Below are 26,348 nucleotides of genomic sequence, written 5' to 3'. Positions count from 1 at the left end.
ACGTCCATGCGGAGCTAAAGAAATCATTATTTACTTGTCCCGTATGATTTATTACGAAATCGATACTAATAATATACGTCACAGCAAAACATCGGTTGACGTTGGGTGCGACGTCGAGTCCAGTCATATGGGAAATGAACATCAAACAAAAAGCAAAATCGATTCATTCCTGTTGTTTCAGCTTTACACATACGGTTTTCCCACGATGATTTTCCTCTCAAACAAAGCCCTATAGAACACATGTAATGAGTTGACTATCAGCCTACAGGTAGCATATGAGGCATTGCAGCACGACGAAATCTCGTTGGTCTTCTAGTTTTCAACAATGGGAAGACAATGTACGTACGGAGTTCGAGCTAGGAAATGCAATATGAAGCTGGAGTGGTATCAGTAATGGTGGTGAAATGTTCAGGGCGGGACTATTGTTCTCTTCCTTTTTTTCCCTTCCTCATAGGTGGCCTTGCTCGAATTGTGGAAGAAGACTGCCGAAGCATTGGCCTGCCCGTAAACCAAGACGCAGTAGTATAGGCCAGTTGAATGACGATGAAGGCTAAAACCGCTGTTGTCACTGTCGCCGCTGCCCAGCATAAAAGTCTGACTACAAGAAACGGAACAGAGACCACAAGCCACTAACAGAAGCCGCACTATTACGAAAGAGAACAGGCCAACTTCAGCTTTTCTCTAAGGGCAAGTAAATCAATTTCGGTCCTTGCTCTCGTTCTTACAGAATACCCCCTTTTGTGCCCGAGGAAATCTCTGGCTACTCGTAGTGCAGTCCCATCCTCGTGTGAACCGTCCGTCCGTCCGTCAGGCCTGCCCACTTAACCTGGCGTGTCTCGCGCTTCCATTTTTTATCCGTCCTTTTGTACAAAGCATCGACGGGCCGATAGGAAAATGGCTGATCTGTCACAATGGGAAAACAGGCAGAGTCAAGCCTGCCACAGAGATGAAAGTAGCGAAGAGCGCTCAGGTGAGGAGTGAGACCGATTATAGCTGAACTGAAAAAACGAGGAAGTGTCTATGGTCGGCGCTCTGCGTAAAATAGATGGCAATCTCGAACCAGCGCGGCCTGATTCAGCAGTGGTTAGACTCGACAGCCTGCAGCGGTCTCTGTTAGTTCACAGCCACTCAACAGAACCGAGTGATGCTTCGGAACAACGAAAAGGGCTTCCATCGCGATACCTTAGTGGCAGGTAAAGGAAAGATAGAAATCACGGACGGTGCTTTCGCATGTGCTAATACACTAATGTGTTGATAATTTGCCCGTTTAATGCAATGCATAGGTATCCTGAAATATGCCGTGTACTTCAAAAATCCAGAAAAAAAAGGACAGCTTAAAAGTTATGTTTGTACCCAAATGTACCAACAGTCAATTGAGTGCAACAGAGGTTAATACGGGCCAACCCAGTAAGCGTATAGCAGGTACCTAGCTGCACCTTAATCAGCCGCCACAATGGCGTCGGGGCTTGCACACTGGCAAAGATTTAACAAATCATAATTGAGTTCCTGTGGTGCCTGGTAATGAATGACGTTCGACTCCCTTCCGTTATACGAGATGGCGTATACCTGCCACTGCAAATCGAATGGCGCCCCTTATCGCAATGAGACGATCATATCAAACTGTAACAGTAGATAAACATTATATTGAGTTTTCAGTTAGCATTCATGGTGCTAAAAGGCACCATAGAACGTTCAGGCCTCAAAGTCTACAGTTGCCATTACTGTAAAATAACTCTGTTATTTTATGGGTTTTGCGTAAGGCAGTAAAAATATATAAACTCGTCCCTGCTTTATGTGCACGAATCTCTAAATAGTTATCGTGCGAATATTTTCTCATACAACGGCTATATTTACGCTCAGAGTTGCGTATCGTCTAAGTTTCGTAATTAGTCGACGGAGTAAGAGGAAAGGTCAAACTAATGGACCGAAATATTATTCCTAACGTATTTCTTGAATTCGATCTACTTCAACTTAGCTGTCCATTTACTGATTAAGGGCTATGCGATTGACACTGTGTTGTAGGCTGTCCAATATGACCAAATATCCCCTGCAGGTATGCTTCGCACACCCCCCAGAGCGAAGTGCCAGCGAGCACTCAGCTGCACGTTAGGAATTGGTTGTGTTCCACTGCTGTGCTTATTTCATGTTAGACATTATTATATAAACTAATTTAATTTTTTGAATACTCGGATGGCCCTTTGAATTCGATGCAATACATGGTCCCCAAAATATATTCGATAATATTAGGGACGTTCAAACTAAATATAAACAGAGGTAAGCGGGTTTGAAAAAATCGTTTCGTTCGGTCAATAACAGATGTTAAAAGAGAACCAGTAAGTGCAGAAGTGAGCGGGTGACTTCAGGTGAAGCTATTATAAAAACAAAAAAAAAAATAACTTTTTGCTAGAGTCTACCTGACTTCGCTCGCTAAGTCAATTCGTTTTGTAATACTTAATTTTGATAGCGGTGCTGTTTGCTGACGGCGGTAAACATCAATTGTCTACTAATTTTAGGGACACATTGTGGCCTAGGTTCCAACCCATAGGGCATAGACACATGGTTCGTTTCATGCTGGAAGCCAGCCGTCTGATGGAACGTCTAACGGCGACCCGAGACGTAAAACTTGAAACATAGTAAACATCGGTAAAGCAGCATACAATTAAAAACTCCTATCTACGTAAAGCTAAATTGAAATGTTGTTGCGAATTATTGCAAGTATATTATATTTAAGCCGCTTTTAGCCCAATGTCTTAGCTGATACTCGCTTAAAAATGTCTTATATCTATCTATCTATCTACCTACCTAATTATTGATTATTTGCTAATTTTTTGAGCATCTTCCAGTATTTTTTTTATGTGATTCAGATCATGTGTAACATAGCGCTTTTTTAGGCATAATATCAAGGATTTCATCAAGCGGCACGCGTTTTATTGGATTTATCTCAAGTCTTTCCAACAGAGTCATGAAATCGAATGGCAACTATACATGTGATGATCAACCTTAAAAATAAGAGCGTATTATTTGCCCGCGTTAAAATTCGAACCTAAAACATTCGTTTTTAAAATTGCAGAAGCACACGGCCAAACGGCTAACCAGCTGCCAAATCGAATAGCGACTTCAGTAACGACATTGTTCACAATTGGCCGATTATTAGAAATTCACAGTTTTACATTTATTGGGATAGACAAACGACAAAGCAAGCGAAAGCAGTTACAACGGTACGCACGATCTGATCAATAATAGCACTAACGAAAATCTGCTCCGAAAGACATGTGTACGAAACAACAAATTCGGTCGCCAAGTGTCGTTCAGCCTTGATAGGGTAGAGTGTTTCCGATTTGGTATTTTTTCCTAATAAAACTAAAACAATTTTATTTCCTTTTTCGTGCATATGTATGTGTTTAACTTGAGTATGTTTACCAGCGGTTAAATCGGCTCTGAAGGTCGATCGGAAGTCTAAGAGGTAATTAGTCCGATTGCTGTCCTGGTCAGTACTGACGAACCATTTAAAATTTGATTATTCTTTAGCTCTGTTCAAAGCACTTATAAGCATCTACATAACTCAAGCGTCATGCGTAATGACTGTAATAAAAGCACATGTAATATTTAAGGGCATAAATTCGTCAGTACTGAGCTAACAATAAAAATCTGTCCCAAAAATTGGGAGGGGATACTAATCTCAACAAAACTATCGACTCGTACGCTCGCACAGTTTCTTACTCCACTTCAATTGCTATATCCGTTGAATCCAGTTGAACTGATGGGACGGCTCCATAAATCCACAGGAGTAGCACGACTATCCAGCAGTTTATTAGTGACTGCCGTCTATAACGATGAATTTGTGAGTCCAGCTAAATCGTTAGCTATGTTGCCTTCGTATCTACTCTAATCTATCGGCTACCACCGTCTAATTTGGCCAAACGCCCCCTAAAATGGCGTTCTGGTTTGGGCTGTATTTAGCTCCCATATTTGGAGACGCGTAGGCGTGGTCAGCAGTTAAATCGAAACAGATTCTGCTTGTAGACGGGTAAAATGGAACGCCCGTTGTATCACTTCACCATACAGCACTATGATATCTTCCGGCTTGGTTACCTCTATTGACTCAGCAGCAGGGTGAAGGAGGGCTAGCATTAGCGCTTGGGAAGTAGGGAATCTATTACCAAAAGACGGCTAGTTTGGACAAACAGCTATTGGCCCTTTTAGACGAATTCGCTTAACAGATATATATGCGACCCGTCCAAAAAAAGGAGGTAGTAGGATATAGGGGAAGTAAACGAGACTGAAAAAGGGGAAAAACCCATGTAAAGTATACAGAAAAAATCAGACTTAGTAAGATGTACGCATCACTCTGAGGTTCTTTAAACTAAAGCGATGACGTCGACGGGGCAGATGCCAAATCAACTAGGTCCTAGCCAGCATTGATATTGGCGCTAACGCACAACTACGCCTTAACACGCGTGAGCCTTTTCGTCTTGGCCTCGCTCCCTCCCTCCCTTCCTCCCCCCCCCCCGCGCAGACCGACGTGAACATGCACGTTTACCAGACAGACACATGCGACAGGCATACGCAGCTCTATAGCCTCATCCGGTCCGGTGGTCTTATGTCCGGCCATCCTATTTGATTTGGGTGGTGGTGCTAATATAAGTAAAATATGGCACTTAGCCTGGCAGTTTCTAGCAGAAGTGGCTGGCAGCAAAAAAGCAAGCAGGCCACAACTGTGGCCCTGTAAATTGTGGTGCTGCTTCAAGGTGTTTTGGACACTTTTTTGAGCAAAGCTCCAAGAAAGAGGGAGAGGGAAAAAGGTATTGGTCGGCGGCGGCAATGCTAATGCCATTGAAAAAAATTACCTAACGTCACATATCCGTAGATAGAGGATGGAAAAGAAAGAAGAGGTGAAAAGGGATCAAAAGCAAAACGTGCCTGCCGCCGATGTCTTGCATTTTCGATAGGTCCGCTTTTTTAGCATAAACACTATGAACACGATCACGGATGATTTACGTATAATTTGAGGCCTACTAACATGAAAAATTACAGTGAAAGTTTCCTGTTTGTGTACAGACATGACGATAATAATAATAATAAATACGAAAACATCTACATTAGTCTCAGAAGCCAGGATGCGCGCGTGATTATCTACGCGCTGGCTACAATGGTCTAAGATAATGCCCTCCTCTAGGTAGCATCGTGCAGGGAGTGCATGCTTTAGACATTTCAGGACAAACAGAAGTTCTTATTAGGTATGTAAAACCGTGCATGCATTAGCAATGCGATTGTGCAATTATATTTTACTCCGTGCGTCAATATAGTTAGTAAAATGCCTTTTCAACTAACTTAGTAAGAAAAGACTAGAAAAACTATTATCGCAATATCATTACCATATTCATTTAAAAATATTTTTTTGTAAATGTATCTACTATTACAGATAATTGTGATTTTCCTGCAGCGTAGCCAGCAGAGTGCCAACATTTATAGAAGTCGACGCTGGCCATGCCTGCTACGCGTGATGATTCTATCTGTCAACCGTGGTAAGAGGACCTGTGTCGAGCACCTTCTCTGGCCTTGGTTAATGCAGCCGTATCGGCAACAAGAAGGTAGAGTCGTATGTGACAATCCATACGTGGAGTTTGTATGCGCCTGAGGGCTAAAAACGTCTGTCGTCTCCCAGGGTTGCCATTTTCTTTTTCCATTTGATATGGCGTATTAAACTACCGCAGATATTGGCATCGCTTGAATTTATCCAGTATGTTGAACGTTCGTAGCTTTTGTTTGCGTAGTGACTTAAAGGGCAGCAAAACTAAGAGCACCAGTGCTATGGTGACGTTAGCAACTAATTTCTTTCCACTAGAGGACCAAATTATAGATAGGACAGAAGCGGCATGCGTGCGCGAACACATGCGGTGATGTGTCTAACAATCTAGAGCTTTGCGTTAAGTCTTCATAATGTATATGCAAAATACGTCTCTTCCTCTCGCAATATATATGTGTTAGTATTATATTTGGATTTGGCATGCGTTTGCTATGCGTGTTACTGCATCGTCAACGAACAACGACGTAACAGCGAGTCCACGTAAGGCGTACCAGTATCGCGCCATGGTCGGCTCCTTTACACGTAAAGAATCTTCTCGCCTGATAGGACGGCCTCTTTGTAAATACCATATGTATGCGAGAAAGCTAATTAAAGTTGGAGCGGTAAGTGATACACAAAATGCCGGTAGATGTTAACGCAGTGATAGTTTTTCATGCAGAATCGAAAATCTGTGTAAACTCTGTAGTTATCGCAAGAATTAGCTTAATAAGCTCGCATCGATCGTACCACGAGTATTTAACACAAGTTACCATTCAAGTTCATCAGTTGCATTTCGACTATCTAACACACCATAAACTGCACGATCCTACATGACCACTACTAACCATTACTACGCTCGACTTTACTGTACATCTGTTTTTCCGTTAGGGGTACCTGTCCTCAAGTTACGCTTAAGTTAGTAAGCGGCCTAACTCTATTCAACTTATTCTCCTAATTCGTTTTTACAAATGGTAAACAGGCCAATTTTGCTCAACTTCATCGAGCGTGTGCCGAGTTTGCAGTACCATGCTCCCTTATGAGCTTATTCGTACTTATTCCCCATGCAGCCAAGAATTTATCTTGTAATCATTTGTCCGCGCAAAGAGCTCTTTACAATTAGAAGCAAGCGCTCCGTTTTTACATATGTGAATTTCCGTGTTGCGCCCGGAACAGGTCACACGTGAAAGGTGAGATCACATGAGCCGTAGATGGCCAAAGGATTGTTGAAGAGTATTGTGGGGTCTCCGTAAGATTGAGTCAAGCTTTTAGCGAAAGGAGTAAGGCGATGCAAAATAACGGGGGTGAATGTCAGGAGACAATCAGGTGTAAGTGGAACCCGGTCCATCGTTGCTGAATTAATGGAACCTTGTGGCCGTACAATGAGGACAGTTCCAGACTTTGCGCTTCACACGGTTAAGGCTCGAGGAGAGAGATGTTAGACAGTAATTCCTAAAGAAGTAGGCAGCTCTGAAGGAAGATCACGGGTTTGCAGATGTTGGGACGCTATTACAGCCTGCACATATAAGCATCGCTTTTGATAAGAATGGCGTATACAGGAGGATAGCAACTACTCTGCCTCCAAATCTTCTTCTGTACGGAGAGTTTGCTCACTCAAACGAATTGGGAAGAAACAATCGATGCCAGTAAAGTTCCGAACAAAGTCAATCGATTGTCTCTACGTAATTATTGCAAGGATTCCGTTAGTGTTGGAGGTACTATTATATATGTACTCCGATGTAGCTCTATTACAGTCCCATAACATATCGGTTATTTTACCGGTTATTGTTCTTCTGTCCGCGTTTCAACGTACTTACCTGGCAGCAAGAAAAAGCCAATTTTGTTGGACATTGGTATTGTTTGTCGAACTTCTTGTTTCCGGATCCTTTCAGCTGATAGCCCTTCTGATCGCCGGCGGTGGTTGTTCGCCCCCGTCACTTCATCCGCGCACTTCGGTGAGAGTAGCATTGCCAGCGTGGTTGTCCTATCCTACTCTGAACGTAGCTAGCTGGGTCAACCAGCTCTTGTTACGAACTTTACCTTTGACATTGGACTGTCGATTCCACTGTTGGTCTTATTGTTTTGAAAAAGACACACGAAGCTCAGCCAATGCGTTCTGAGGTCGGCGAACCAGCCATCCATAGTAGAAAAGCGGGTAAGTACCATTCTTCCTATACAGAACTGAAGATATGACCAGTCCCGAACCATATCCCGCATTCTGGAAGTTCCCTTGCGTGTTTGTACGCCATCGACTCGAAAGCAATCGACGATGGTCGTCGAAAGCAAGCTTTCCGGATCTTTTTTCGGTGGAACAGAGATTTCACCCTATAACAAAAAAAACACCATACCAAAAGAATATACAGCTGTCCAACGGGCTAACCAGTAAACGTGCTGTCCAGAGATGCCGTCCGCATTTTATAAACGTGTTGTCTCCTCTTCCTCTTGTAGGAAGAAGTTATCCGGTAAGCCTTGCCTTCGGACTCAAAGCACCAAAGGTGCACTGCTTAAATAAGCAGATTACTCGTAGAGACAGACGCAAGCGAAGTACGTCCTCGACTAATGACAGACTTTTTTTAAAATGGAAGTTCTACGCGTTTGACGGTCTATTAGGCGACTGAACGCAATACGGTAGCACTCTAGTGTTTCAGGTTACGTTGACGCGTTTTTCGTGTTGATGAATTGACTACTATACTACATAAAACAAGTAGATTCGGCATCCCAAGCAACATTTATATTGAGAAACATAGTGAAGGCAACCTAACGCAACCTAAGATCTTTCTGTCCTCCTCGCCTCAAAGAAGGCTAACCGATCAATTTGACCAATTCAAATCTGCTCTGTTATCCCCGAACAGTTGCCGCCGTTTCTAAATGAACTTTATTTATTGCGATGCCTATATATTTGCTTGTATATGTAAATGTTTGTCAGTGATTTGTCTATGTGGCTGATGCTTATACTGATACCTATATGCGTGCGAAAGCGTGTCAATCTGCTCGGCTCTTATATCCAGATTATCGTCATGGAATACGATAGCTGGCATTGCCTTGCCTTACTCAGCCTGGCAGTACGTCAGTGGCAAACGACTAACGATACTTGGTTCAAACAGGGTGTGAAGGTGGAGTAGGAGATAAGCCAATGAGGAGAGATGCCCGCTCCTGTCCCACTAGGTGGGGCTGCGGAAGGCACGCAATTGGTAACCAATTAGCTTTATTGGATGAATCAGCCGCCTCTTTCCCGTTAGTTCCTTTACTTATCCGTGTCGCTTGTGTGACGGTGGCATTCGATGCGGCCGAGGCACCGTCAGCTGGTTGCTCTCATGTTCGGCGGCGAAAATGGAGCCTTGAGCTTTCGAACCGAGGTCCTCTTTTACACTCGTGTAGTCAATCAACACGTTCCCTTTGCTGTAACGTTTTTGCGCCTTTAAGTTTCACTTGCTATAAGGCAGCCATACTATACTGTTCCATGGACTGAATTACATGCCTAGTGACTAGAAGTTGAAACCCAGTGTGTAATTTCGATTGGTAGCGTGGTACGATATATGACTGTTTCAGACCAACAGCACGATCACCAGATTAGGATTGTTGCCCATATTCTTTCTTCTAACAGTTTTTAACTTTTTAAATTTAAATTAAAAAAAAAAAATAAAATTAAAAAAAAAATTAAACGTTGCCAGCCAAATCCCAGCATCGATACAGCAATACAACTACTATCAGTTTCGGTGTTCATTTATGGGTTTTACAGATTTTCGTAAGACTTCATTTCTAGCCAGCGTGCTGAGGACTATTGAAACTGGAACACGTAGATGTGATAAGGTCAGCGTGAAACGCTAGCATCTGCAGGTCTATCCTATTAGGATGTCCTGACTTTGACTGCACAAACAAGTTCACAAACAAACACGATGCCACAGTCATACTTTTAGCGCCACCTTTACGAATGCGACCGGGGAAGCTTACCTGAACTATGTCAAAGGAAAATTAGCAGCGCATGATAAGTACTCCCAGGTGCCCGCGTCTACGCATAGCAATAAACTAGCAGACCAGAACGTTCAGCCTATTAAATATGAACAAGCCAAACACGCCCGGCGCCGTAAAAATCCAACGTGTTATACGGTAGACGACTGAAAGGAATGAGCGTTAATACGTCGGCCTTAGACAGACGGAGATAGAAACCGCCTTATGTATATCTGCAATGGAATGCTAAACGGGAACGTTCTAAAGGACGGGATGCAAAGCTGGACACGGAATCGGTCGGTCCTTTTACTTCGCTGGTTAAATCCAATTTTCAATGACCTCTATATGCTGTGTACGCTTCCAGCAAACACATGGGCTACATAACGTGGCTAACTCTTTTTTTCGACGGTAGCTATCCGCAGCTCTTTTCACCTGCGTGCAGGAATGTAGGCTTTCGCTCGCAGGCTGTTAGGTCGCCGGTCCGTTGTCATCCGTCCGCTAACATTTCCTCTACTTTGTATTAATACTATTCCCTTTTAGTTCGAAAACGAGCTCAAAGCAGCTACGAGCACGAACCACCGTCGAAATACGCCACGCAAAAACTTCTGACAGAATTGTTGTTGCTCAGCCATTGGAGGCTTCAGAAGGTCTCCAAAATGCGACGTTGGCATTGCCCAACTGTAGATTCGATAGCAGCGGTGTAAACAGCGGTGCGGCTATACCGAGCTTCTGTTCCGGTAGCTGCTAGCTGGGCGGTTGGCTCATTTCATTGTTCGCTTGTCCATCCATCCCCTATACAGTTTCTCGACGGCTATCTTCGTTGTCATCGACAAATGTGCGTTCCCCTCAAAAATCTCACTTGCCTTAACTATATCCCTCCCAGGTAGGGGCGCTAGGCCAATTGGGTACAAAGGAACCTGTCAGCGTGCTCCACGAATCGAACGGCTCTTTTTTAAAATATGGATGTTTGAAGGCGTTACTCACAACACTTCGCATGGCAGTTATCACCATTCGATTTAAAAAAAAACATTTAGTGGTGTGTGAAGGATATCATCGCCCGCCCTTTACTTACGCTAGTAATACGGCAATAGTTAGCGGTTGAACCGCGTAAGGCCTTGCTGTTTACACATAACTGTATTCGATTTTGCGCATTGTAGTCGCTCACAATAGTCAATGTGTTCCGTCCATTGTGTTGCCGAACCATTGAATCGTAAAGAAATTGTTTCATGTGTTCATCAAAAATCATCTATAACAACGACACCGCTTGTCCGATCGCTGCATAGTGCTTGGCTGAGCTGAATATCCTAAATAAATAATAATAAAATAAAATAATCAAATTGGTTACTTTCAACCGTGAGTTTATCGTAAAATAAAAGGAATGGAAAATAAAGTGGGGAAACCTTCACGCTTCATTCTTAGGATCGATAGTGCTATTTAAATGCGCCTTAACTCATGGTCAGGGGCCGAGGCAATAGGCCACAAGATTTAGCTCAAAAGCTGTGTAATAGCCCGAAGGCTTCGCAGGCCACAGGTGGAGCCAAACAAGTGGACGAACGGTGAAGCCTCTTCTCTCGGCCGAGCCCCTTTTGGCACGATCTAAATTCTCCTATAGGTGAGGACGGTCCGGCGCGAGACGGACCATTGTCGGGTCTAAATCGGCCGATGAATCAAGCTACCGCGCTGCCATCGCTGCGGATACCAACTTTCGCACTGACACCTGCTTCACTTCCCGCCGCAAATAGGTTGGCAGAAAAGCCACATCTGCTTAAGCTGCCTCCAGATGGCACTAATTCATTACACATATTTGATCAACACATTCAGGCTCTACGCCTGCCTGTACGAGTAGTCAACTGTGTGTAACTTTTTTCGTTTGGCAAAAGGACTTTCTACGTACGTAGGCCTCTGCAGCTACTCCAATGTTATACTTACATCGTAAGCGTAATGCACATTGAATTTTTGCTCTTCACAGCGACGTTTACACTGGAAACAATATTTTGTTCAACTGTGAAGCATACTGTCCTAGGATATTTCTATCTATTTCATACGAGCTTTAGCTTGTGTAAGTTAGATTTTGCCTGGTAGGGCCGAAAAGGGACAACGGTTGCTATCAAACATGATTGGCATCCAAGGTTTATCAAACAAGGGAAACCGGGTTTAAGCTTATACTATATAGTAAATTTTACGCGTGAAAGCATCTTAGAGAGTTCCAGACGATTGTCGTGTTTTCCAGCCATATCGCATGCTGTTGTTGATTAGGCTATGAGTTTTAGAATTTACGGTATCCATGCCCTTCTCTTCTATCAGACGTCCTTGCCACAGTAAACTCGCTCTATTAAAATCATGTAAGTTATCATAGGCAAGCGGGCTCACGGCTAGACTTCGTTTTATCGCCGTCTACCTGGCTGTAAGAGGGTGCTAGATCGACGAAGGTATTAAATTTGGAGAACTTTACGTTGCTGCTGTTACTTCCGAGGTGGATCGGATGATACTTGAGTCCATTACATAGCGTACCGACCGCGCTACCATCTCAACGGGCAACGCATCATCGTCGGACGCGATCCGTCCTTCGCTATTTGAATATCTCTGCCACATAGTTAGCATACACATACCCTTGGCCAAACTCCCGGTTGTGTTGTTTCCTCTGGCTATGATATATATACTTGACGCGACATGAGCGAGCAGCGACAGACTCGTTTAGGGGAACACGTGCGCTCTCGAGAAGATAGTTGCTGTCCGGTGTAGTTGGTTTTTAGCAGACAACAGTCAGTGACCCGTGTTAATGTTCTGGCTAGGGACGTCGTGTAAAGGAGGTTGATTCTATTGCTGTTCACATACTCACCGACTACTTCTGTCCAAAACCTTACAAAGGCCTCCGTAGCCTTCGAGCGGACGGCCCGACAAAAATGACTACATCTCCATATTTTCTTCGTACGAATAGCAGCATGTCCTTCATTCTGCTCTTTTTAGTCAGCCATCGCCATCTTGTTGTCTTCACTTTATCAGCCCATCGCGCCACCTCTTATATTGATCAGCTATCTATACGAATACGAACGTATTGGGTGTCGAATCTTGATTCTCTTTCCGTCGCTAGCAACAAAGCTATTCATGTGTACTGCCTCGCTCCAGAAGTGACTCCGTGGCGGGTGAACGGACCTGCGAGTACGTCAGATTGGTGGAACTGAGCTTATATTCGTGAACTGCTTTTGTCAAGATCGATAGAAGATGACGTTCGATACGAGACCCTCATCGTGTAAGTGAAAGGGGAACGAAAGTTTCATCAAGCGAATCACAGTGGCTCTACGCTAAACCTACCCTAAAATGCCGCAGGCCTACTAGCTTTAGTCGACCTTTCTTTGGCTGCTGGCGGACGTGGAGCGCAGTCAGTCACAAACAGGAAATTCAACTCGCAAAAATGTAACGAAGCGACCAAGGTATGTAAAGTCTTGCCGGATATTGGCCGTATGGTGAATTTTCCTATGGTTCGCAGATGTTCCAACGTCCGCGGTCTGTTTGCCTTCGACCCCCCGTATCTTACAACCCTCTCTGCCGCCATCTGTTTCTCTTTCCGTTTCTTTCTGCCTATCTGAGTTTCTTCCCAATGTCCATTCTCTCTTACTCTTTAGTATAGGCATGGAGCATATGAGGTCGTCGTCAGCTACGCTATGCAGGTCGGTTCTACAGCTTCCGTAGCAACGAATCTCGCCTGGATAATAGGATCGACTATAGTTCCTTCCAGGCCATCGATTTATATCATAGGACTGAGCTTCATCGTATATTTTATTGTGTCATCGAAAAAAAATAACTACATTTCTGCCAGGAAAAAGAACGACAAAGGAATCAATTGGTCCATCGCGCATCCTGCTCCTTTCCCCCTCAGTCTGAAGCCAACCGTGTGCGGGTTAAAGTTTGCCTCGTTAGAAAGGTGTATCTACAGGTGATGGCAAACCTCGTTTGTGATTCTGAACTTGTCACGCAAATCTCACAAGATATGGTGTTCGAAATTGACAGGATAATCCTTGTTTGTCTAAAATCCTCTATCTACACACAGTAGCGGGACACCACTCTGGTCTGGAAATCGATTACAGCCCATCTTCTGTGCAAAGCAGAGGGCGTGATTGTCGACAACGGTGAATCCCAGCAAAACTTCAATAATGAATGTTTTCAATCTGTTCACTCAATCAGTCTTTACGTTTTCCCACTTATAGACAGAGATTTACTGGCGGCAAGAATGGCTGAGCATTAAGGACGTTACATGTCGCAAAGGGCTTCGGAAGGTGATTTCACTGATTTTCACTCTATGTATATCATCCTTCCCCGTGGCTAAACTTTGTCCGTGTGCGGTTTCTAGAATGACATGGGTAGTAAGGCAAGTTTGATTACCATTTTCTTCATATGTAATAAGCCGTGTACAATTGAAGCGTTTGTACTTCTACGAAAGGAATAAACCCACCTGAGTGCTTGGCCAGTGCTCGTCAAATTCATGATCTCCTGGAACTAATTGCAGCATATATGTTGCTCGATGGTTAGGGTAACTGTAGTACACCAAGGTGCAGCTTTTCGTACGACAACAAGGCTGGCTCGGGTTTCATACGGCTAGTGATCGAGACAATGACAGGGCGAGAAGGAATAGCAGAAGTCTCGGCTGTGAGCCCCTCACATATCTTGCTCGTTATGCGCCTTGTTTTTTGAGCGATTGCGGCTGTTTTATTGTTGATGTCGTTAGCCCGAGCAAACAACGTCCATGGACGCCAGCTACTCAGACGTGTCTAGCGGATTTAAGCAGTTACAAAAGGCAGTAGTTGTTATAGGGAGTGGGTCCAGTGTTTTCGCCTTCCGCCATGGTACAAAACAAAGACAAATGCCTGATCAATGCTCCGTCATGTTATATCTGCTCTCGGGCCCAAGGCCCACCGATTCTACGACGAGCAAGCTAAACACATACAAAAATACCTTCGACCTCTTCCCATTCGTCTCCGTTATCACGTCTTCCTTCAAGACCAGTCAGCTTCGAGTGAGCTCAGCCAGCTTTCATTGATTGGTTATCGAATAGCACGTGCCTTTTCCCCCTTTCTACTGCATACAAACACTGAAACGGGATATATATTGTGTCCGATGTCCCCTTTATCGTACGATTGCATATATTGTCGTAGTATCCCTGCATTCAAAACATGCTCAGTAAAAACGTTCGTTTTCGGATAGTGCATTACACTTGGTAGAAGAACTTCCGTAAAGGTACCTAATCACTTACCTTAAAGCAACAAGGGCGTCGAGTAGTCACCATCCGTGCTATGAAGTAATCTTGAAATTCTCGATTGCTAAGTAAGAGGAGATATGTACAGAGCCGAAGATGCAAACAACCACTTTGTAATTTTCATCTTACGAATTAACTGGCACAAGGTCTCCCTGTAACTTCGATAATCCCGGATGAGAGCGTGCGTCCTAGAGGAATAGGTACCTATATATGTATATATATACGTATATATGTATATATGTGTTATCTACAGCACTACGTATGATGCTACAACGGAAACGCGGCCGTAAACGCGTAGTCATTGTCGCAGAAAAAGGATATGGTGATGTCATCATCTTGAGGCAAATAAGACGCGGGAGGCTGTCCTGCTCAAAGTAGTACAACGAGATCCGCTTATATTGTGGATAGGGGAGGTCTAGCGAGTCCTGATCACCTGGGTCGTCAGGAAGGCCTCCGTTGCCCTCTCGCCCGTCTCCCGGACCAATCCGAGGGTCGCGTGGGCCCCGCGAACTCGTCGAGCTCATCGAGATTATGGAGGCATCTGACAGACGTCGCTCACCCAGTATCGTTATCTTTGGAACCATGATCGACACCTGAAATTAAGTTTGCGAAACAACGGCAGTTAGTAAAGTCCGCTTCGTTCTTCAAGCTAATATCGAGCTTGAGTCCTCAAGCGAATGGACGGCGGCTATCTATCTCTTGTGGAATAACGGCACCATGATAAACAACAAAGTGCACTGTAGATACATAGCTCTTCAGAACCCGCTTGAGATAGGAGATGGCACTTGTTAGACAACCGTCCAAAGCTCACAATGAAAAAGTTAACCCATAAAGCAGGGGATACGATTGACACACTAGTACAATTTAATTCGACAGATGGTACTTAAATTTAAGGGGCTGTAACGGACTGCATTCGATTGCTATTGTCAAGCCAGTCTCCGTTTGCGACGGAATGACACGAAATGTCTACGAATATAAAATACAACACTTTTGTGTACCCCTTTAACTGGAATCGTTTTTTATGGACGACAAGTGCATCATTACATCGAACAGGATATCCATAGTACAGCGCTCCACCAATTGGTTTATTTATTCATTATAAAACAGGTAAACTTTGTTTTTATCTCCCTTCTTCTGCATGAAGAAAGCTTTATTAATCGTATTTGTTGCTCTAAAATGTTATTATCCTTTGTAATATTCGAATCTCGTAGAAGTACATTAGCGTTCCGCGCATCTACGCGATGCCTAGAGGAACCAGCTCAATTGTATTAAATAGTACGATTTAGCCCGCCCTTCTACAGGAATGTCGTCACAACTTGACGGATAGGACTCAGTCTATTTTTGAAGTTTTAATTAATTATTTTATTAGTATATCAAATATAAGAGGTATATATGAGTAAACCCAGTATAGGCGGAGTTTCTGCTATCAAGCTGGTCTGGGTTGAGATTCATTCAATACATTAAGCGAGTATTCGTGTAGGAAACGGCAGCCCGAGCCATCTAACTAAATATCTAAAGAACCTCCTTCCTGATAAACTTGCAAGTATTCAAAAATTCTATCATTTCGATTGCACCTATGACCGTACTTCGTAACAATAAATAGTACTAAATACATTTTTTTTGATAGAAGCACAAAGGTGGTGGTTGTAGTTACATATCTATTGTACACGGAGTTCTGTTAATGACAGGCAATAAAGCTTGGCTCAGAAGCGAGGCAGGCCTTATTATTTATCTGTGGGATTTTATTTCCTCAAAAGTAAGACCTTGCGTAGTGTGTCTGCTAGTACCATTTCGTTGGGCTATGCATTTTGTACCAAGTTACTCTATGTTTTAAAGTGCGCGAAAGGTTTGTTTGTTCATATATCTGTTGTGGAATGCTGTCATGTCTATAGGATCTCCTGGCCTTTACAACAAGTTCATACGGACACCCTCTATAAGGTTGTTTGGCCTTTATTTGGTGTTGGGTCTTTTGTGTGGGCGGAATTCCGAGGGACTGCGTTTGGACCGCTGAAATTTCGCTAAAATACCACAGTGAGATTTTTTTTAAGTGAAGCCTCTATTTTACCCACAGCCGTAACCCAACTTTGGACCCTGAAAAATTTCCATCACAAACGGCCCCTGAGAGCCCAAGACGTATTATCATCTTCTGTGCATACTTGATTGTGTCCGCCCACGAGGAAGGAACAGCGTAAACAGGCACCGAAAATAGATAGTAACGTTTTCGCGGAAGGATCCTCCAAATCTCAACTGCCGCTTCCTAAGGGGACAAATACGTTTTTGCTATAATATTTCTAGTGTATATTCACCTGCTGTATGTTGCACAGTCCAGTTTGACCAGAGTAAAAGCTAATTAGTTAGCTACACGATAGTAGCAAACGAACGCTTAATATAGTAAACGGCAATAACAGATATCTAGAATGATGGAAGGCAATCACAAAGTCGTTTTATGGAGAAGAAAATAGCGGAAATAGGCAATTAGGCGCAGCCTGTTTACTATGGTTAGCTCTAGGGATCCAGGGAGGTGGCTCAATTGGTAATTAGAAAAAGGCTCAATTAGAAACGTTAGACGAAGACGTTTAACTATAAGGTCAATTTCACCCTTAAACTTCTTTTATAGGCTTGACCATTAGGATTACAAGACACAGTTGCTTTCCACTGAACTCATAAGCAAACCACAATGAAGTCGTATTCCTAGAAGTCCATGCGTAAAAGAATGCAGCTTATATAGAGAGTGCTATTTCGTGTCATAGGGGTGCTGGGCAATCTTCAACAGTGCTTATCTATACAATGTTTGTAGGAAGCAAAATAGACGAACTTTACTAAGTGAAAACATTAGATAATTCTTTCAAAGTATCTATTGAAATCTCACCAGTCCGTTGGATGGTTCTACACAGAATCGAGCCCAAGATCCTAAAAATAATAGGCCAAGATCAGGTTTGCATTGAATTGGTAAACAAAAATGATAAATTACTATATGGGCCATATACGAAGCATTACTGAACTTGAGTGAATTAGCCTACAAAGAACACTCAAAATGATATTGGCATATCGATGTACCCTCGACTCCGTACCTTACGCTCAAATCGGTTTGAAGTTACCAGTATTGATGTGGCCATCACGACGACAATGTCTCAGGCGGCTGCAAACTGGCTGACGTTGAAAATAGCTATGGCGATGATATGTCGGTCATCATTGATTCAGTCATGGATTACGTCATTTTTCTACGTACTACTGCTACCATGTAAACTTATGCATGGATTGGCAGCCAGATGGTTCCTTCTCGCAGCTCATTATTTACGTGCGAGATAGATGTGCAGTGTAACATTATAACGGTGTCAATGAACGATTAGAGCCTACGGTACAGCGGCGTCTTCTACTAAAACCCCATTGTTACCATTAGCGAGACAACGGTAACAAGATTTTGGTTTTGGGTTGTTCGGCGAAAAGCGGCCATATTATTATTTGATTACCGTTTGTGTCTACGTACGAATAGAAAATAATGGTACTTTATTAGGGCAACAGCTCAGAGTTAAAGAATCAACGAGTGAATAGCGGACGATATAGATGATTTCAACTGTTAAGCTTCGATTCTGTCAAAAGATACAACCTGCTAAATATTGTTATTTAGAGACATTTAGAGATGCCCTGTCAAGCATTTGGGGCATAGGCTTCGGAAAAAAGGGACGGAAAGATTATTCGATGAAACTGTCTGAATGTACTTAATGCTTTTATGGAGGATCAAATATGGATTCCTAAGGATTTTTTTGTAAGGGTGGGAAATCTGCAGTGTATTCAAATCATTTGAGAATTCATTAAATTCAAACAAGCGCCATGCTCATTAAAAATAAGCTTCTGCTAAATCTAACATGGCAACATTGAACCGAATCAGTAGAATGATTGTCCTTTAGTCCTGCGACAAGGCACATAAAAATAACACTGCAAATACAAAACCTTTGTTGTTAGCAACGATTATGATGGTTCTATTGATTGCATTGAACTAATATTGAATTAATTGGCGCGTTATTCAGCAATTCCTAGTCAACATTTGATATATAGCTAGGCATGGCATTAAGTCTGCGTGATAAAGCACAAAGGATACAAACTTAGTATGCGCAAACGATGTATCCCTCTTTTATGCAGCGACTAAATAAAACATTTCTCACTTTATAATACGAGCATCAAGGTGAATCGCATTTGTCCTACTGTATTTCTTATATAAAAAACATGACGACGACACGCATATGATTCGTAAAAAAGGTCAAGCTGCAGGAAGGAGACGATGGCCACTCACAAGGCTAACACGATCCCCTCGTTGCTCACTGATCGTTTCTGGCTCCTTCTGGATGATCTACGTAGACTAGTATTAGAGTTCTGTCTCAAAGGCAAAAAGAAAGGCTCAAAGAATAGGCTTAATAGTTCACACGGAACTTATGCTTCATGAAGCAAGGAAAAAAAATGAATAAAGAAAGGAAGCAGACGCTATCAGAGATCATTATAGACACGATACAATTTCATACAGACAAAACTCACTGGCAAACTCACTAGTACGCCCAACGCAGACGACCCTATAGCGAAGAGAAAGATAGCTGTGTTATTTTCGCTCCAAAGTAAGTATGGCAGACATCGATGATATAAATATAAGCGGTAAATGGAAATCACTTGAAGGTATAAAGAAATGCAGTCAAACAAAATTTTTTAGAAGGCTTTTTATATTTTTCTTTAGAAGATTACTTCTAACACACAATGTTGTTGTGTGGCTGAACCCTCCGCTCGGATCGTTTGACAATAAAGTTCATATTTTATTCATACATATAACAAAGTACGACTATAGAGGAATATCGTCCGGAAGGTAGTGTCCGACTCTTCAATGATACCCAAATTTCTGTGAGCTGGACCTGTAATTTATTAGAACTTCCGTTCGGAACAAATTGTCATTGTCCTAATTTTTTTTGGACAGACCTAATTCTAAACCGGTCACTGTATCCATGCAGTGAAATAGATAAATACGTCTTACAGAAGAATAAGTATTGATAAATGCTTGTCTAAGGATCTTGATGGGATAGGACATACTTGGCGACCATTTCCCAAGTCTACAGTTATCTTTACCTCACAAGTTGCATTATTCCATAGTTATTTTAGTTCGGAAACTTGACTATTTTAACTGATTAGGGTCTTTGATATTTCGCGTTAGACTATTTGACAGTTTACTGTCTTTAGTACTCAGAAGCACCCTGACCCATAGCCAGTTAATAAATTAACACATATATATGGAGCTTATTTTTTTAGCGTATACTGATTACTCACAAGGAAGTTTTACTGCTGGATTTGTCTATTGGCCTTATTATACTCATATATATAAGTATGGGCACTACGAACGACGACGATTGGCCAGCCCTCCAAATACACATACTGAGATCTGCTTTTGATGACTCGAATACTCTTACCTTTTTGTCACGTTCTTTTAAAAACATTCATTTTTTTCTGGGTCAGACATGTATTACCGCTGAAATGTCACATCGACTGGAAAGAGTACATTCCATTACTTCGATATTGTTGCACTGGATAACTTTAATAGCTGTAACAAAGTAATCAGGTGTTGCCGAGTATATGATTCGTACGGTAGTTAAAACGCATGCAAAACGATGTATTGTAAACTGTGTGCTTTATTTTCTATAGCTATGCATAATGGATAGGCACATAAGGCGATATGAGATCGAAAATAATACAGTAAGCAGTATGCTGCAAATAAGGAACAGTATTGGCCTATGGCGAAAATTGCTAACAGATAGGCCTTCAGAAGCCGACCAAAAAAAAAAAACTCTGAATAGCCCGTAAACAAACGTGCTCGCTGTCGCATCGTAAGTAGTCAATGTTGAAAAACGTTATCATCTTCGACATCTGCTTTCTATTGATTGTCTCATGATGACGCGAATTCGGACCCTCAGTCCTTCATTCGTCTATAAGTCATTTCTTCATTGAAACGCTCATTGGCTAAGGAACGTGCACAACCGCACAGGACCAGTACTTATGTTAGAAAATCCGCTTTTAGAAGCAGTCACTCTGCATTTCTTTCCAGACAGTATAACTTCCTTGAATGCAACGCTTAAGCTTTCATCTGCCATTCCCTGTCGTCCTACTGATCCTACCTCCTCCTTACGTCCGATAAGTATCTTGGATCGAATGCTTTCGAATCTTGCATGTATTTTGCGTTTACTGTATGAGCAGGCAATGGAAAATTGCCACCTTTTGTATTTCCCTACTAAACTGAACTGCAACAGAGCAAGCCTCTTCAGTTTATTATTAAAATCTTAACGTTGACGGAAAGAGCTTATTAGTCAAGCACCCACTAATACCTGGCTTTGGCTGCAACTTTTGTGTTTGGAACTGGTGAAGAACGTGTCGATAAATTGCTACTTCATTTCCCATCTTTGTTGTTGTCAATTTTTTGTCACGTCTTTTCCTAAATACGAGTAGAAGTGCATACGTACGTATTTACGCCTATAAGCGTTGCACATTTAGAAATTAGTGTATAACTTGGCACAGGTATTGCTCTGACTGAAAGGCCTTAGATCACGGTATACGACGATTCAAGCAGGGAGCTTAACATATCCATATGGAAAAATCGCCTCGGCCAACAAAGGGTCGGTTGCGAGTCTTTTTCACGTTTGCCCCCAAAACCGGTTCACGCTCACCTCACCATAAACACGAAATACAAAAAACGTCATATTGCGTATGATTGTAGGTAGCCACCATGATAGCTTAGTGGGCAACGTATTTGCCCCCTAATCTTAGAGACACGCTGTGGTCCAGATAGATATCGTTTCGTGCTGGGAGCCAACCATCTGATGAAATATCAGCCATATCGGATATAAAACTCGAAACGTAGAGGGACTGTGATGGATAATGTTAACTTCGGTCAAATTGTAGTAAGTTCAGCAGCTGGCGCATCATGCTCCCATTATGCCTACTATGCGTACATAAAACGAATGCACCCTTAAAATTAGCTATAACTCCTTTGGGCTTTTCCAGTCAAGGGTCAGTAGTAATCGATGCTCGGCTCGTCAGGCGATGTCATCCCGAGATCTAACAATTTCATTAAATATAATCATACGTTTTCATTTAACAGGCTAACTGTCTTTAAATACTACTAACTAGAAACAAGCATTTCGTATTCAATCAATCCTATTTTCCGTAATAGTTATAAAAAGGGTGATGTTACCCACATAGTGACTGGATTTGGGCTACGTATACTTTTGTAGAGCAAAATCTGCTTACCGATGGAGCTGCAGAAAATTTTGAGTCGATAGTAATATATATATATATATATCTAATTGAGCATTTATACCACGAACAAGGACGATTCATTTAGCTGAAAGTCGAAAGTCGGGTAGAAAACAACTATATTCATATTTGTTTTTTTTTAGCATGATATTTTGAAGACTTGTCGATGTTCGCCTTAGTCGATGCTCCTATGCGCAAACATAGGCAGGACTGACTGGATTCATCATTAATAATGTATTAGCTAAGGGCCAGCCTATTTAAGCGGAAGGCATACGCCTTAAATGACATTGAGGTAGGCAGTTGAGCAACCTGGCTGTAAATGTTAGGAGTATTTGCTCAGCCTGTTTTAGTATAGGGTATAAAATATGTAAGAGAATACTGGGCTTATTTAGCCAAGGGGGCTTGAAAGAACTTCAAAAGGCGGTTAGGCAGTACGCCATTATTACTCTCGAATACTATATAGATGATATATTTGCCTAAATCTCTGGACTAAAGCTAATGCTATCGAAGTCTTTTTTTTTTTTTAGCTATTGACATAATGAGAACACATTGGAGCATTTAATGCGGCCGTTTTTTAAACGAGGTAATCGTTGGCTTATTTAATAGCGAAAAATGGCACTCAAGATTACACGAGTGCCCATAACCGACAACTGTGAAGAGTTCGACAAGTGTCGAAGACGTCAAAGCAAATTTTTAAATGTATTGCATCTCCACCCTACGAGTAGGCGAACAGATCAGTACTTTTTGATATGATCCATATAATATGATTATATATGTGCAATGTTATATGTGATAATATGATTATACACGTATATGATTATTATGGTAGTGTTCATATATGGAATATACGTTACTCAATGCATACATCTTTAGTAGTAAAATCGAGAATATTAATGTGCTATAAAATCAACTGTTTGCACATTATACTATAGGTCATACTCACATAGCATGTCGCAGCAAGCGCAATGGGGTATTTGCCCTGCATCTTTGCCTCCGACCATAGCTTCGCTATCTAATGGCAGTATCATCGGGAAACAAGATATTATTGTTACAAGTTTGTATAGAAATCTTCTATTTGTCGCCAGTATATTGTCTATGTAGACCTATTAGTTTGCTTGATTTCATTTCAAGATGGCCTGAAGCCTCTCATAACTCAATGTTTAACCCCACATGGCTTTTGCGGGAAAATGCAGACTAGCGTTTCCCCTAACAGAGTTTCTTTTGAAAGTAAATTAATTTAAAATGGCTTGATGGCAGTTGATTGAATCTGATAAACAAATAATTGAGTGAGGTAGCTGATCCAGACAAAGCAAGAGCACTGCAACTCTCAAAAACGTCTATCCACATTGATATTCCGTACGAGTAGCACAGAGCTGGTGCACCAGAAACATAACGACGAAAATGTCTGTATGAGGGCAATGAATGATAGTATAATATCGAAGGCAGATATAAGCTGTCTCCGTCATAGCTTGGTGGGCAACACATTTGTGTGCTAATCTTAGGGCACGTTGTGGTCCAGGTTCGAACCCAGAGGGCATAGATACGCAGCTCGTTTCGGGCTGCAAGCCAGCCATCTGTCTGATGGGATACGCCAAACAACAATACCGGACGCAAAACTCGAAACATCGAGATATGTTTGTTCGTATTTATTGTGCAATTACCATATAAATTGAAATAACCCAAAAATAAAATAACATAATTTCACTACTAAAAATCACTTGAAATGATAAGCAAAACGTATGTCAACGTCAAAAGATTAAATGTCATTATTTACACTCTATAACATGTGTACCATTTCGACATAGTCGGCATCAATTGCTCTTGCTTTTTGCTATACGTATAGAACGAACTGTAGAATTTAGCCATAGGGGACGTTCTACAACAAATCCACTACGAGATAATTATAGTTATGCCTCAACTAGAGATATTAAAATATCTAGCACTGGACAAAAATATAATTTTCAGCAAGAGAAAGTACGACAGCATATCTTGCCTAAAATGCAAAGGTCCGTCGAATTTAGATTCCCTCTCTATAGAGAAAAAAAGTTTGTATCGAGGGTCCGAAAGCGCTGCGACTCAAAAACTCGAAGGCTCGAAACTGCATTAGCGGGTGGACCTTGAGCTTGTTGATAAATTTTGATGTTACACTTTTTCCGTAAATTTGACCGTTCGTAGGATGAATGGAACGAACGGGTGAACAAGCAACCCGTACAGATTTTAACAGATTACGGAAAATCTTATGTAATCATACGAACTATGTAAATAGAAAGACTGTTTAATTAAATGTTGTAAGTGAAGTGGTTAAAAATCCTACACAAAGGGATGACTACTTGATTTATTAGTTTTTTAAGGTGCTGGACGCCAACTACGAGCAAGGCATGAAGGGCTTGGGGTAGTAAAGAAGTGTCGATAGAGACGTTTTTAACGATGGCTAGCTTGGGAGCACCTTATTAATACTATGTGTTATTATGGCATTAGCAATTGTTTAAAACAGTACTGTTATTGAGCTTACTCTGCGCGGCCAAAAAGATTTAGGAATAATACTTGGACATCAGGCTTTATCTTTAATCAAAGTTACCCTATTATTTTATAAAAATTCACGGGAAGCTGCTGCATATATATGTATATGCGAATATGAGAAAAATGGCCGGCATAGCAGAAGCAGATAGGGCTCAATACCTGGAAACAGGCATGACAAGGAAATCTATTCGTCATTAAGAGACACCGGATTTTATATAAGAATGGACTTTAAGGTACGTTAGCACAATGCTCAAAAGAAGCTTACTAACATTATTTCAGTTAAAGAAGGTGTTGATTCTAAGACTACGTTCGTTTTGTGCAATATGGTACTCCTCACAAAACATGTTTGCATGTCCTTATAAAGCATTGTAGCACAGATGGCTCCAAACGAGGCGCTGAGAGATGATCGTTTTATTATTGTGTATTTACAGAAAATTATATGAACTTCATTTATTTCAGCAAGCTAATAGAGCGATTGATTCTATAACTAACGTTCGAAAGAAGATTGCCCTTGTACCCAATCTTAGTTCACACGTTATAAAGAAAACCTGAAGCTAATTTGCAAGTGTATGCCACAAAATAATTACACCACTTAGTCCAGCCGCACAGCGGCTTAAGGAATTCTGGCAGCGGTTTTCTCCAAACCCAGCCCAGTTAGCAAGCTCGTAACGGTCAGCAAGTCGTACGCCTTGTGCGAGTGTCGGAGTATCGGACGCCTAAAGCTATACTAATTAGCTAAGTGTTACTTAGGCAAAATGTGCTGAGTGTCTGCCCTTGATTGAAGGACACAGGATTATATTGGCTGTATTCGTCTCTACTACTACTCTACTGTGTGGACTCTACTAGTTCTGTATGGGCTCACCCTATACAAATGAATGTTTCGAAGCTGGTTTACCCAGCAGCGGATCATATCGAACTTTACCGCATTTTGTTTCTATGTGGCCTCTGATGATTTACGTACTTCACAAGAAGAGAACGTGTTTTTTGCCACTCACATTCATCGCTGTTTGTGTAGTTGAGAACACCGTTCTGTTCAAATGGATCAGACACCGACACTAATACCAGACCACTAGAGATTAGATATACGTATGCATATTTGCTAACGGAGCTCTATTTGTTGCTTCTTCGTAACCTGTTTGATCCCATGTGACGGCTGCAACGTACCTGACGTATGGCTCGTTCTTACCCAAAGCAAGAAACATGTACCTCATGAGCCAGTTGCCTGGAGGCAGTAAAAACAAATCGCCCACTAATAGTCTGTATGCTGTAACACCAATTCCGAGTTCGGTAACGGTAGCAAGAATGCTAACGGTATTCGAACGAGGTAACAGACGCGTTCGCGGTCGCTTTCACAAACGAAATGAAGTTGCGAAGCTACAACATCGATCTTCACTGGTGTGTCCAGTAATTGGCAAATCGTCAAGCAATAAACTGCATCTTCGATATCATTGGCTTTTAATTTCGGTACCGTGAATCATACTAACAAACTCAAAAATTGTTTTTAAGAACATGAATTAGGAAGCAGCTCTGCCCATTGTTAACTGCGTCTTTTGGACACTGTCAAAGTGCGTACAGACTGTTTATAAAGCTGCTATCAGGACATTTTTCGAGAGCTTGTTAAGTAGCGCTATTCCCGCCATCGTATAGAAGACCTATATCAGTGATTACAAAAAATTAATCTGGATATTTGCAGTGTGGGATTCACATGAATAGAGAGGGTAGACGGTACAACGAACCGAGCGGGGGAACAGGCTCTATGAGTAATAAGTGCAAACAATGTCTTCG

General features: G+C 42.0%; 1 protein-coding gene and 1 long non-coding RNA gene across 2 annotated transcripts in view; one reads left to right on the top strand and one right to left on the bottom strand.

Annotated features, from left to right (window-relative positions):
- The first annotated feature begins 490 nt into the window (after positions 1-490).
- Positions 491-26,008, top strand: LOC147752706 (uncharacterized). Its single transcript, XR_015313345.1, has 3 exons — positions 491-1,193; positions 5,423-5,591; positions 25,756-26,008. It is a non-coding gene; the product is annotated as an uncharacterized LOC147752706 (long non-coding RNA).
- The window catches only part of LOC147752705 (uncharacterized), a 32,700-nt gene continuing 18,962 nt past the window's right edge, over positions 12,611-26,348 (bottom strand). Inside the window, exons 2-3 of the mRNA XM_086970826.1 lie at positions 15,014-15,355; positions 12,611-12,664 (exon numbers count right to left, since the gene is read on the bottom strand). Of these exons, the coding sequence (XP_086826952.1) occupies positions 12,611-12,664; positions 15,014-15,346 (387 nt within the window). The 5' untranslated portion in view covers positions 15,347-15,355. The remainder of the gene's footprint in view (positions 12,665-15,013; positions 15,356-26,348) is intronic.

The sequence above is a fragment of the Varroa jacobsoni genome, unplaced genomic scaffold (genome assembly GCF_002532875.2).
Source record: "Varroa jacobsoni isolate VJ856 unplaced genomic scaffold, vjacob_1.0 scaffold_1065, whole genome shotgun sequence".
Taxonomy (NCBI): Eukaryota; Metazoa; Arthropoda; class Arachnida; order Mesostigmata; family Varroidae; genus Varroa; species Varroa jacobsoni.
This window is presented reverse-complemented; position numbering and strand designations above follow the sequence as displayed.